Source organism: Theropithecus gelada, chromosome 14, assembly GCF_003255815.1.
Source record: "Theropithecus gelada isolate Dixy chromosome 14, Tgel_1.0, whole genome shotgun sequence".
Classification (NCBI taxonomy): Eukaryota; Metazoa; Chordata; class Mammalia; order Primates; family Cercopithecidae; genus Theropithecus; species Theropithecus gelada.
In genome coordinates, this window is record NC_037682.1 from 47,484,809 (window position 1) to 47,498,991 (window position 14,183).

Here is a 14,183-nt window from a genome sequence, read left to right on the forward strand (position 1 = left end):
GATGGAGAGTAAGAGCGAGGTGAGTGGTGTTAAAGAGACTGAAGTCACATGTAAAACCCATCAGTTAGTTTTTGGGGGAAAAACAAAAGAAAAATATAAAGGATGATATGTTCGAATTGTATTAACACTAAGATTTGATCTTCCCGAAAGCTAATGTGATTGTGGACTCCATTGACAGAAGTATAGTTTTCAGAAGAAGGAAGGCCAGAGCTCAGTCCTTTCTGCCATTCAGCCTGCGTCTGCGATGTCATGTTTTGTTGTGGATTTAGTGCTTAGGCCCTGGGCATAAAGGTATATAAGACTCAGGTCCTGCCCTTGAGGGTCCTAAAGTTTAGAAAGACACTGTGGACCTGAAAATAAACAATTGTGATAAACCTTAATGGGGTTAGGATGATGCTATAGAGTTCCTTTAAAAGAGAAAGATTGAACAACTAGAGCATATTTAGAGAAGTGAAGACCAGGAGGGGAAGGGAATTTGAAACCCAATGATGACTGATGAATGGGGAATATTTGCTTAAAGAAAAGATCTTCATTAGTTATCTATTGCCGTGTAACAAATTACTCCAAACCTTAGCAGCTTAAAACAGCAAACATTTATTATGTCACAGTTTCAGAGAGTCAGGAATTTAGGAACAGCTTAGCTGGTCTCTCATGAAGTTGCAGTTGAGATGTTAGCTGGGTCTGCTTGCGATCTCCGTGAACCTGTAAATAAACAAATGTGATAAAGCCCTAATGGTTGCATGTTCCTTGCCATGTGAACCTTTCTACTGGACTTTTCAGACATAGCATCTGGTTTCCTCCAGGAGTGATGAGAGACAGAGAGATGCTAAGCAGAAAGCCTTAGTGCCTTTTTTTGCCTAGACTCTGAGTCACTCATTGCTTCTTTATTCTCTTTATTAAAAGCATGTCGCTAAGTCCAGCCCACACAAGGGGAGGGGTATTAAGCTCCACATCTTGAAGGGAGGAGTAGCAAAGAATTTGAGGACCTATTTTTAAAACCACTACAAGATGTCTTAGGGAGGACATGACAACTGTCTTCAAATATTTGGAAAGCATTGTCAGGAGTTGCAGGCAGCTAGATTTGGTTCCACCTAAAGAGATAAATGGAACTGTGCAAAGAGGGAACAGGCATCTGGGGAAATGGTGATCCCTATGTCACTGGGGGTAGGAGTTTGGCAGGAGTTGGATGACCACTTGGTGGGGTGTTGTTGGATGGGGATTGGACTCGATCAGGTTGGGAAACTTTGAACCCTTGGTAAATAAAGTCTTACTGGCACACAGTCATGCTCATTCGTTTATGTATCGTCTAGAGCTGCTTTTATGTTACAATGGCAGAGCTGAGTAGTGTGACAGAACCTATGGCCTGTAAAACATTTACCAACTGTCTCTTTACAGAAAACATTTACTAACTCTTGGACTAGATGACCTTATAAGTGCCTTTCAGCCCTGAGAGTTGTTGTCATATGGTGTTGTGATATGGCATTTTAAAAGATATATTTTTTTCTTTTAGGGATAAATATAGAGGTATTTATGGGTGGAAATGTTGGGGGGAGTGGTTGCTTTAAACCAGTCAGACCTATAGTGAGGAGCGTACTGTGTTGTATTTGGGTATAAATTATATACAATTTTGTAGGTGGATGGTTCTGAGATCTAAATCCTTTTCTTTATTTTGACAGCTCCATAAAGAGAAGGTTGTTTGTATTGCTGCTGGACTGAGGCATGCATTAGCTGCTACAGGTGATCATTTTATCTTTATTTTTTGTTGTTATTTTTAATATTTTTTAGAGATGGGGGTCTCACCTGTTGCCCAGGCTGGAGTGCAGTGGCTCGACCATAGCTCGCTGTAGCGTTGAACTCCTGAGCCCAAGCTGTCTGACTCCCTCAGCCTCCTGAGTAGCTAGAACTATAGGTGCATACCACCATGCCCTGCTAATTTTTAAGATCTTTTTGTAGAGACAGGGTCTTGCTATGTTGCCCAGGCTGGTCTTGAATTTCTGGCCTCAAGCAGTCCTCCCACCTTGGCCTTCCAAAGTACTGGGATTACAAGTGTGAGCCACTGTGTCTAGCCTGCCCCCCTTTTTAAAAAATAGGTCTGTAATAAGAGGAAACTGAACTTTAGTGACAAACCCTTTAGGGAATATTTCAAAGGGTCCTGCTGCATTGTGTTTCTGATGAAAAGGAGAGAACATAAGGCAGAAGTCATGTGGGAAAGACATTAGCAGGTAGGGAGGAAGGAAATGAAGTTTTCTAGCTCTTTATGTTCTAGGTATGGTGCTAGGTGCTATTGATTTGATTACTTTAATCCTCACAACCAGGAAGTGATGTGAGTTGCATTTTACACGTGAGGAAACTGAGGCACAGAGTTAAAGTGCTTGTGTAAGCTTTCATGGGGAGTAAGGTAGAGCTGGGATCAGAGGCTGGGATGGTTTGCATCCTAAGGCCCATATTCTTTGCAGGCAACTGCACTGCCTTCCTAATGGATTTTAATGTTTATTAATTTAAAAGCTTTAAGTGAGCTTGTCTCCTGTACTGTGAGTGGGTGATGGGACTGACAGTCTGTATGTGAGGGGGACAGGGAGGTGGCATGTGGGAGAACGGTGACCCTTTTATCTCTCCCCTTTTCATTTTTTCTGCTCTTACTCCTTTTGAACTGAAGGACAGCACTAATTGGCTGTGGCAGCTGAGGCTCAAGTGCTTCGTGAGTCCAGTTGTGGAGTGGAGGAAGGAGAGAGGAGGTGGGGAAGAGCTCAATGCAGGACTGTGCTGATAGTCCTGAGCTTAGCATTGATTATACTTCAAAAAAAATTCAACTTTTAATTTTGAGATAATTGCAGATGCTCATGCAGCTGCAAAAATAAAACAGACCTCGTGTATTCTTTTCCCAGTTTCCCCTAATGGTATCTTGCAAAACTATAGTACAATAACATAATGAGGATATTAACATTGATACAATCAAGACATAGAACAGTTCCATTACCACAGGGATCCTTCCTGTTGCCCTTTTATAGCCATACCCATTTCTACCTGCCTATAACCACTTCTTAGCCCTAGGCTAAGCACTCTTCTGTTCTCCACCTCTATGATATTGTCATTTTGAAAATGTTATATGAATGGTATCATACAGTATATAACCTTTTGAGGTTGGCTTTTTTCACTCAACATAATTCCCTAGACATTCATCCAAGTTGTGTATATCAATAATTCATTCCTTTTCATTGCTGAGTAGTATTTGTTGGTATGGGTGTACCACAGTACTAATCTGCTAGGGCTGCCATAACGAAATACCACAAACTGGGAGGTTTAAAGAACAGACATTTATTTTCTCATCATTCTGGAGGCTAAAAGTCTTAAGATTATTGTGTTGTTAGGATTGGTTTCTTGTGATTTTTTTTTTTTTTTTCCTGGCCTGTAGGTGACCACTTTCTTACTTGGTTCTTGCATGGCATTTTTTGGTGTGCCTGTGGAGAGGGAGAGATCTCTGATGTCTCTTCCTCTTCTTGTAAGGACACCAGTCCTATTAGATTAAGGCCCTACACATGTGACCCCCTTAAACTTTTATTGCATTCCATAGCCCCTATCTGCAAATCTAGTTACACTGGGCATTAGGGTTTCAACATCTGAATTTTAGGGGGATACAGTTCTTCCCATGCCTATATATATACACACACACACACACAAATATATTTACACACACACGCACACATGCATATATATATATATATATATGTATTTTTAAGATGGGGTCCCCCTGTCTTGTCCAGGCTGGGGTGCAGTGGTGTGTTCATGGTTCACTGCGACCTCAAATTTCTGGACTCAAGCAGTCCTCTTGGTTCAGCCTTCCAAGTAGCTGGGACTACAGATGTGTGCCACCACACTCCACTAATTTTTACATTTTTATTCTTGTAGAGATGGGTCTTGGTATGTTGCCCAGGCTCGTCTTGAACTCCCAGCCTCTGACAATCTTCCTGCCTTCTCCTCCCAAAGTGTTGGGATTACAGTGTGAGCCTCTGTGCCCAGCCTGAATGAGGTCTACATATTGTAATTAGTTGATATGTATCACAAGTCTTTCTTTTTTTAAAAAATTGTTTTTTTCTTAATTTTTTATAATGGTAAAATATACATAGTATATAGTTTATTATCTTAATCATTTTTAAGTATATTAAGTACATTCATATCATTATGCAATCATCACCACCATCCATTTCCAGAATTCTTTTCATCTTGCAAAATTGAAACTCTATACCCATTAAACAATAACTCCCCACTCCCCATTCCAATGGCCTGTGGCAATCACTATTCAACTTTCTGTCTCTGTAGCTCTGACTACTGTAAGTCCCTCATCTAAGTGGAATCATACAGTATTTGTCTTTTTTGTGACTGGCGTATTTCACTTAGCATGATGTCCTCAGGGTTCATCCATGGAGTAGGATATATCAGCATTTAGGTCCTTTTTAAAGTGGATAATATTCCATTGTATGGATATATCACATTTTGTTTACCATTGATCTGTCAATGGATATTTGAGTTGCTTCCATGTTTTAGCTATTGTGAATAATGCTGATATGAACATGGGTGTACAAATATCTATTCAAGATCCTCCTTTCAATTCTTTTGGATATATACCCAGAAGTAAAATTATCAGTTCATATGGTAATTCTATTTTTAATTTTCTGAGGAACTACCATGCTATTTTCCGCAGAAGTTGTACCATTTTGTTTCCACCAGGAGTGCACGAGGTTCCAATTTTTCCAAAAACTCACCAACGCTTGTTATTTTCTGTTTTTTTAAAATCATAGCATCAAAATATGTGTGAGGTGATATCTCTTTTCATTTTCCTAATGGTTAGCAATGTTGAGCATCTTTTCATGTTTTTACTGGACATTTTGTGTATCTTCTTGGAGAAATGTCTGTTCAAATCCTTTGCACTGTGCCCTCCTTCCCCGCTTTTTTTTTGAGACAGTGTCTTACTCTGTTGCCCAGGATAGAGTGCAGTGGCGTGATCTTGGCTCACTGCAGCCTCCACCTCCCAGGTGCAAGTGATCTTCCCACCTTAGCCTTCCAGGCAGCTGGGACTGCAGGTGTTCGCCACCATGCTTGGCTAATTTTTAAATTTTTTTGTAGAAATGAGGTCTCACTATATTGCCCAGGCTCTTCTCAAACTCCTGGGCTCAAGCAGTCCTCCCATTTCAGCCTCCCAAAGTCCTGGGATTACATCTTTGCCCATTTTTTAATTGAGTTGTTTCTTTTGGTTGTTGAGTTTTAGGAGTTCTTTATATATTCTGGATATTAATCTCCTGTCAGCTATTTGAAGTCTCTTATAATCTGTAAAGTTTTTCCTCTTTTTTTTTCCTCTTGTAGTCAATTTGTTGAAGAGATCATAAGTTTTTGTTTCAGCACTGTGTTTTGCTCACATTATGCTCAGTGGTCATAGCTTATTTTTCACAAAACAGCCTTGTCTGTTTACAGCCTAAAAAAGGACTGCTGTTTATAGGATACTCCCAAAGGAGCAGAACTTTAATGTTGCTGTTGGGTGATGGATCCTAGTTGTACACACCTGTCTGTAGACCAAATATCTAGAATTTCATCTTTGCCTTTTTATGAGGTTCAGAACATAGGTACATTAATTAGATTCAGTGGGCATGAAAGTAAAAGGCCATTCCACTGAAATCATGGCTATTAAGAAGCTATCTTGCAGTCATAAGTATGTATTTACTTGGCAATTAGGAATCTTTGAATTCGTCTTGGGGTCGTGGAAAGGGCAGTACATTAGGTGTTAGAAGAACTGAGTCCTGGCATTTTCTCTGCTGTTAGCTTCCTGCGTGGGGAGACAGATCACATCCTTTCTTCAGGGCCTCAGTTTTCTCATCTACTAAATGTGAGGAATGGACTTGATGATCTTCAAGGTTCTTTGCTGCTTTGTCTCAGGTCTGAGTTGTCTTTTCAGGTTAATCATGAATAAAGTGTCATTCCACTGATTTGACTCTGGAGGAGTGTCCCGGAACTTTTTGTGGGAAGTTGTGTGGTATTGGAATTTACTTTGATGGTCTTAGTCTGCCCTGAAGACTGAATTTGTGATTGGCTTGGTGGTAATCCCTGGACCAGTTGCAGGACCTCTTGAAGCAATTGAGCTTCTCCATAACACCCATATTAATTGAGAAAGAATTGGGAATTTCTCATAGCAGTGAGGTTCAAAGAGCAATCTAATCTTATCCTGATGTGCATCTTCTCTGCTTTCTCTTCCATTCTGTTGGGAAGCGAGTGGCATCGTGTTCCAGTGGGGGACTGGTTTGGCATCATGTGGACGACGGTTGTGCCCTGGGCAGACTCTTCCATTGTTTTTCACAGCAAAGGAACCAAGCAGAGTGACAGGTAAGATGCTTCTTTCTTTAGTCCTGTATTTGTTCTTTGTCAGGAAGTAGAGACATAAACATGCAGAAAAGGATTAAATGGATTTTTGATTTTGTTATTTCTTGATCTCTCTAACTTTCTCTATTAGTTGGTCTGTTAGTCTTGCTGGCAGTTTTTGTCAGCCCAGTAGAAGCAACTCTCTTTGCTGCCAGAGTTTGGAACCCATTGAGACATAGATGCAAGTCAGGTAGGTGGAGATTGAAATGGTAACTCTAGGACTGTTAAAAGCTAGATTGGAAGACATGATTAGGGGTTTGAAGACAATGTATAGTCATAGTGAGCCTCTGATTCTGAATCTCAGATTGAATTTACCCACCAAGCACTGTGGTAGCTGTATAGAATTGGCCCTGCTAAACTTAATGCCTGACCAAGAGGACATGAGGACGTACCCTCTCTGCAGGCAGGCACACCCCAAAGAGGGAGCCCAGGAGGACCGTGCCATGCATGGCCAGTTCCTTCTCCCAAAAAGGAAGCAGGAGTGAGTGAGGATGTAGACAGAGGGGCCAGGAGTGTTCCCACAGGGAAGTCTTTCTATGCGAAAATACGAGGGGTAAGTAACGTGTTCTGCCCATAGGTCTGTTGGTCATTTGGTCTGTATTTTCTCCTTCCTTTTCTTCCCCCTCCCCTTCTTCCCCTGTCTCTATCTCTCGTTCTTTCTCTCTGCTCTCCTTGTGGGCCTTTCTCCCTCTGTGTACTGTACCATGTCTCCATTTCCTCCTCTTCTCCCTTTTCTGTTTTCTCACTCTTTTACTTTGTGACCCAGTTTACCAAGGCTTGGCTGTAGGAAAAACTTGCATAGTAGACTTGTAGCTACTTTTCCTGTTGCCTGGAACAAATCAGGGATTTTTGAGGGTGGTGGGAAGGGGTGGGGGAAAAATACGGAAGGATGGGTTGCAGTGGGAGTGATGTAATTGGGTGTTGAGATCATTCTGATTTTTCTAAGTCCTGGAGGTGTTCTCTTTCAGCTGGAGGTGGACTTAGCTTCCCTGAAACCCATGGGTTGAGCTGGGGAGGGTACTCTTAGAAAGGAGAAGGAGCATTGGATGTGGGACAGGTAGTCCACTTCACATGACATTAGAAACATGTATGATGTAAACTTAGACTTCTCAAACATTTTTGTTTTTTTCATCAAGGTATTCACTTCTCCCCAGGCATATCCTGCCTTCTCATTTCTCTGTGTTTATGGGCAAACTGTTACTTCTGCCTGAAAAGCTTTTCCTTTGTGTTCCCTCTGGGAAAAATTCTAAGAATTTTTCTAGGCCTAGGTCAGATACACCTTTCTCAGTAAAGACCTTTTCTTTTCTAGCATTCACTGCATTAGCTTCACATGCGTGAATAGCGCAATATATTGTATTATTATGAATTGTCTGTATGTTTTCTCATATGCTAAAGATTATGAACTTTTAAAGGATGGAAACTGTGTGTCATTTTGCTCTATATTTTAGCACAGGACCTGTTATTAGTGGGAAAAAATGTTTTTTATTTTATTTCATTTAAACAACCTGTTTGGCATCTGTTTGGGTGGGGCACAGCTTAGATTCAGAGTTGGTTTGGGGGAATTCTCTGATGAGACATTAGAATGGATCATCAACTTCCAGTCCTCAAAGTCTTTCACTTTTCATCCTCCCGTACTCACCTCATTGCCAAAGGTTCTGGGGCTGGAACCCTGGCTGTCCCCTCTTCACCTGGCCACTAGGGGCCCAGTACTTCCTCTCTGGTGAACGTGGGTGAAAACATCTGCTTTGTCCTGTTATCATTCCAGAGGACACTTGAAGGTGTGAGGGCCATTTTATTACAACAGTTATTAATTAAAAAGAAGTGTCAGAAAAAAAAGTTACAGAATAAGTCTGCATCTATCTGCATGCTAGACTGCATGTCATCACAGGCTAGCTCCGCTTTTAGCAGTGTAATTAAGGAAGGAAAAATGCTGAATTTGGAGAAAGAAGCCCAGTTCAGAATCTGATTCTGACTATGTGTTCTTAGGAGGCTTGGGGTTATTTAAGTGCCTGCATATGATGGCAGCTGAATGTATGAGATGTCATTGCTTCTAGACCCACTCAACCTCTGAAGTTAAGAAATACACACACACACACACATTTTTACATATACACACCTATGTCTATTTATCTGTCTCTACTAGAAATCATGAGTTTACACTGATTTTTCCAATTACTATCTAATATTACATGGTTGATTCTAGCTTTTCCCCTTTTCATATCTGTACCTTTCCTCCGCTCTTTGATAGTGATGAATCTGGCTCCTTTATCCTGAATATATGTACTTGATTGTTCAATCTCCTGGTGTGTTACCAGGCTCCCTACAATGCCAGCCATCTTCTTGGCCAGTGCTGCTGACTCAGGCCAGCCTGCACTGGCTGAGTGTCTCCCACGCCCATGGTGCTGACTGAGTGTCCTCTCTCTGCCCAGTTGTTTCTGTTATAAATGTAATTCAGAAGAAAATTTTTTCTTTTGTAGGTCTAGAGAATTCTAAAGCAATGTGTGTTCTTGCTGGCTCAGACCACTCAGCTTCATTAACAGGTAGGTACCAACTCTTTCACGGTTTAACATGCCATCCAGGATTCTCTGTGTGACTGCCTGAAGTGGTGATATTGAAATACAGAGGGAATGTCATAGACTTTGGAGCTAGAATTCTGATGCTACCACTGGTATGCTCTTAGGCAAATTACTTTTCCTTTCTGAGACCATCTTCTTGTCTATAAATGACCTTGTGGGTAGTTATGAGAATTAAATATAATACATATAAATCATGAATAGGCTCACTTCCATTTCGTCTGAGTTTGCTTCCTTAACTACACAATAAAGATAATAATGTCTTCCTCTCAGGGTAATGGTGGTTGTCAAATCATATAATCAACAGTAAATTTATATAGAGCATATATGGATAACACAGTGTATTATATAATTATTAATTCTTTGTAGTTTTCTCATATACCTACGATTAGGAGGGCAGAAGCTGCTGTCTTATGCATCTAATCTGTTTTGGTGTGTATTACAACTGTCTAAGCTCTCTACCTGTGTATACTAAAGTAACCTGTTTTATCCATCTGTATCTTTCTAATCCATTTATCAATCTCCATTTGTCTATCTATCCATGTATCTTTCTAATCCATTTATCAATCTCCATTTGTCTATCTACTCTGTTTATCTGTTTTATCTTTAATCTTTGTATCTTAATATCTAATCTATGTATCTATCTATATATCTAACTCTAGATATATAGTTTTGTGAATATTTTATATTGTTATATATTTCTCTAATTTATCTACTTCATCTCTTTGATCTATCTGTTTTTCTATCTTAACTGTTTTTTTATTCTACACTATATCTCTCTCTTTGGCTGCGCATTCATCCTTCCATTTGAAACACCGAGCCAATACAGTATAAACTGTCTAGTGACTTTTCCTTCCAAGACAATGCAGCATTTTCTTGAAAGTGACAGTAATCCCTTCTCTTTGGCCCACATTGCCCTGACCCCTGCTGGTAGACTGGAGACTATACATCTGAGAGATTTATAACATTTTGTTTGGTAAGACCTCTCACAGAGTTGAATGTATTCTATTTTTTAAGCAAAGAGGAGGGACTTCCATACTTAATGTTTTATGTAGAAATTCAGGTGTGTCCATAATATATGTAAATTAATGGTGGTATGCATTCTTCGACATCAAATTTGCAATGCAGCCCAGCTGAGAAGTTATTTCAAGAGCACAGGAGCCCTAATATGAGAGTTTAAATGCTTTGCAAATTCTGAGCTGCAGATAATTTGTTATTTAATGAATTTAAAACAAACATCTAATAAAAAAGCACGTGCTTTTAACTTACGTCTCACATCAGGTAGATTTATATATTAATATTTGTTAAAAGTGTTGAGTTGAAATGAATGCCACCTATAAGGGACTCCACTGGGTATCTAGTTCCTCCCTTCCTTTTACAGAGGAAGGACTGGAGACCCTAGGGTGAGAAGGGATGTGTTCGTGCCCCATAGTCAATGAGGGATGGAGAAGGCATTCTTTTCTGAGAATAAAAGTAGACTATGAGGTGTTTCTGTTTTGTTCTGATTAATCTGAAATGACTGATGGTATGTAAACCTAGAGCTTGTCTAATTGTTTGTCAACATCAACTTCTTAAAAATTCTTGTTGGTAGTGAATTTAGTATTTCATATGTAGGGCACATTTATTATGGTGTTATTTATATAGAAATGTTGAATATTTTTATTAAGATGTAATTTATATATGATAAATTTCTTTTAAAGTATACGATTAAAGAATTTACATTTCATTTAAAGTATACAATTTAGTAATTTTTAGTATATTCACAAAGTGAAATGATTTTTGATATTTTGAAAATGAGCTAAAGATTGTAGAGATTAACAGCCCTGCTGGGCACTGTGGTTTACACCTGTAATCCCAGCACTTTGGAGGCTGAGGCAGGTGGAATACTTGAGGTCAGGAGTTCAAGACCAGCCTGGCCAACATGGTGAAACCCCATCTCTACTAAAAAATTCAAAATTAGCCGGGCATGGTGGCATGTGCCTGTAATCCCAGCTACTTGGGAGGCTGAGACAGGAGAATCGCGTGAACCCGGGTGACAGAGGTTGCAGTGAGCCGAGATCGCACCACTGTACTCCAGCCTGGGTGACAGAGCAAGACTCCGTGTCAAAAATTAAAAAAAAAAAAGATTAATAGCCCTCTCTTTCTTCATGTGGTTCAAGCTGTTACACATTGAATTTTGTTCAATGCTCTTTAGACATTTTCTCTGGAGGGGTTGTAGATTATATAACTAGTTGGCATTGCAGCATAATTTAATTTTACCTGCTGAGGCAACAGCATAATGATCCTCATCTGGAAGACAGTTTGACTTTCAAAAAGATGGTTTAGAGCTACTAAGATAAGTGAAGTTGTTTACACAGGCTTCGTCATCAGTGTCTTCTTTGTAGCTCACCAGTCCACTTAATGGTTTGATACTTTGCCGAGGGGGCTTCTTTGCTATCTTGTAAGAGGTCTTCATACTTTGCATACCCTGAGGAAGTCCAGGAGGTTGACCTGTCTCTGGGAATGTAATACACCAGATTCACTTCACAGAACTGCAGAATGTCAGTGTTGCAGGGTCACCTGAGTGACAAAAAGGTTTCAGTGATTTACACTCCCTCATCTTAGAGTTGAGGAGACAGACCTAGAATGTGAAGTGATGTGCCCAGTGTCAAACAGTGATCGGGTAGCAGATGGAACTTGAACTGGAGACTTCTGAACCTTAGTCTAATGCCCTTTAATGATACTGTTTGACTTTCCATCAGTTTTTTGGACTATACTAGACTGCCCTAGGGCAAGCAATACTATAAAGTTTTATTGGGAAGCTACAAAATGCAGTGAAAGCAGAAGACCTGACTTCTAGTCCCTATTTGACTCCTTATTAGCCATGTGATCCCTGAAAAGTAATTTAATATCTTCCAGCCTTGATTAATTTATGTTCTAGAACAGTGTTAATAGAAATATAATATGAGCCACAATTTCAAAAAATAAAAAGAAACAGGTGGGATTAATTTTAATAATATATCTACTTAACCCAGTATATCCAAAATATTATTTCAACATGTAACCCATATGAAATTATAATGAGCCCCACTCTGTTTGCACTAAGTCTTTGCAGTCCATTGTGTGAGAGAGTAGCATTTCGCTTATAATGTATCTCAGTTTGGACTAGCAACATCTAAACTGTTTGATAGCCATATGTAGGTGGTGAACTACTGTATTGGATAGTACAGTTGTAGATCCTTGGATTATAAGGGTTGGAAAAGCTGAGGAGTCACAAACTGACAAGCCGTAGGCTAAATTATAGCCCATGGCCTCATTTTGTATGGCTTTCATTTACAAAATATTTTTGAATGTGAATGCCTTTTAGACAGGCACATACTCCCTGGCTTGCCACAGTCACCCACCAGTCATTCTTGTTACTAGTGTCATCGGTCATATTGTCTGCCCTTCTACACCAACAGCCTTCCCTTCCAATTTTCAGCTGGTGAAACTAAGTCTTAGAGAGGAAGTGATTTGTCCAAGGTCAATAGCTAGTTGCAGATCCAGGAATAGAAACTAGAGTCACTTGACTCTGAATTTGCTCTCTTTCTGTTAAATCACAATGTCAGTCAGTCACTTTCCTGCTTGTATCACAGGATGATTGTGAGGTTAAAACAAGCTGAAGTGCTATCCAAATGCAATTCTATAGCATTATATTTTCTGCTGGACAGGGCATGCGGTGAAATAATCTTATGTTTAAAAAATTTAAGCTTAAATAATGTATCTTTTAACCTGTTATTTTGAAAGTTAAAGCATTTTTTTCATACAAAAGGTAGTATAGGCATATGTTTTAAAAATGTAGAAAATAGAGAAACATGTCTCATGCACGTGGTAGATGTTGAATAAATATTTGTTGAATGAAAAAATGAAGAGAAAAACCACACATTTTTTTTTCTTAAACTACTAAGAACATTTGGCCTTGTTTTTTATGTGTAGAATTTTAAAAAATCTTGTAATATGTTATTATGCTGTACACAAATTTTGTATCCTGCTTGGCTCCACTCAACGTTGTAAGTATAAAACGACTTCTTTTAACCACTTATTTTTTAGACTTCTGTTATTTTCCATCATTTTGGACTAATGTTCCCTCACTTCTTTTGTTCCCCTTCTGTTTGTTTAAGATGCAGGAGAGGTGTATGTTTGGGGAAGCAACAAGCATGGGCAACTGGCTACTGAGGCTGCTTTCCTTCCTGTGCCCCAGAAAATAGAAGCACATTGTTTCCAGAATGAAAAGGTCACTGCCGTCTGGAGTGGGTGGACGCACCTGGTTGCTCAGACAGGTGAGACAGTAGCAGAGAACTTACGGTTGGTGAGAGCAGCTGGGGGACAGCTGTCTAAGCAGCTATGAGTGCTTGGGGTTAAGGCTTTTTATTGATGAAAGCTTAAGGATCAGCGACGCGGATACTGGGGTCTAGTTCTGCCATCAGCCAGATATGTGGCTTTTCTTCTCAGGGTCACAGGTTTGTACCCAAAAAGACAAGCCTGGGTTAAGTTAACTCCTTCCGGTCCTAAGAGCCCATGAGGTTTTGAGAAGGGATCCATTGCAGCAAGCGTCACCCAGAAATTTGCCCAGCTTGTTGGGAAGTCCCTACTTTGTCATAGCTATTTACATTTCTAAGTCTACATTAAAAGCATCGGAAAATGTTAAGTGAAAGATAAATATCTCAAGATTCAGGTAGGAGCACTATTTTGATTTGTAGCTGGCATGGTATTCTGATTTAAACTTTTGTGTTGACTGTAATAAACTATGTGTATTGGTTCAGACATCTCATATATTCCCTCAAATGTTCTCACATCGTGCCATACAGCTTTTGGCATCTTCATCTTTTCCTGAATCTTCATTTGTTTCTCATCTTTCCCTTAGGGCAGTTCTGCTTTCCTGGCCTTCATATTCTTGCCCCTGCCTGTTGATTTTCACAGAGTTCCCCAGCCAATTTGCAGTTCCCAAGATCTGTTATCATGTCAAAGTATTCTGAGCTTCAGGGGTTCTCAGGAGTCCCCTTACCTACTCCTGTCCTGCTTGCTAGCTACACGTACATCTCTAGACTCCCAAATACCTAGTGATTCTTATTTTCAGGAATTTCTGGCTTTTGCAGGTTTTCAGGTCAGCTTCAGCTATCCTTGTAAGTCACACATACTACACATGTCTATACACAAATGTAGACTTATGAGCAGTCATATCTATGA

General features: G+C 39.8%; 1 protein-coding gene across 2 annotated transcripts in view; it reads left to right on the top strand.

Annotated features, from left to right (window-relative positions):
- SERGEF (secretion regulating guanine nucleotide exchange factor) overlaps positions 1-14,183 on the top strand; it is a 232,223-nt gene that overhangs the window by 11,377 nt on the left and 206,663 nt on the right. For both annotated transcript variants that reach the window (XR_003115700.1, XM_025357794.1), the window contains exons 5-8: positions 1,677-1,737; positions 6,256-6,369; positions 8,883-8,945; positions 13,118-13,276. Coding sequence is in view for 1 of the 2 variants with exons in the window: in XM_025357794.1 (XP_025213579.1) it covers positions 1,677-1,737; positions 6,256-6,369; positions 8,883-8,945; positions 13,118-13,276 (397 nt within the window). In the remaining variant the exon portion in view is untranslated. The remainder of the gene's footprint in view (positions 1-1,676; positions 1,738-6,255; positions 6,370-8,882; positions 8,946-13,117; positions 13,277-14,183) is intronic.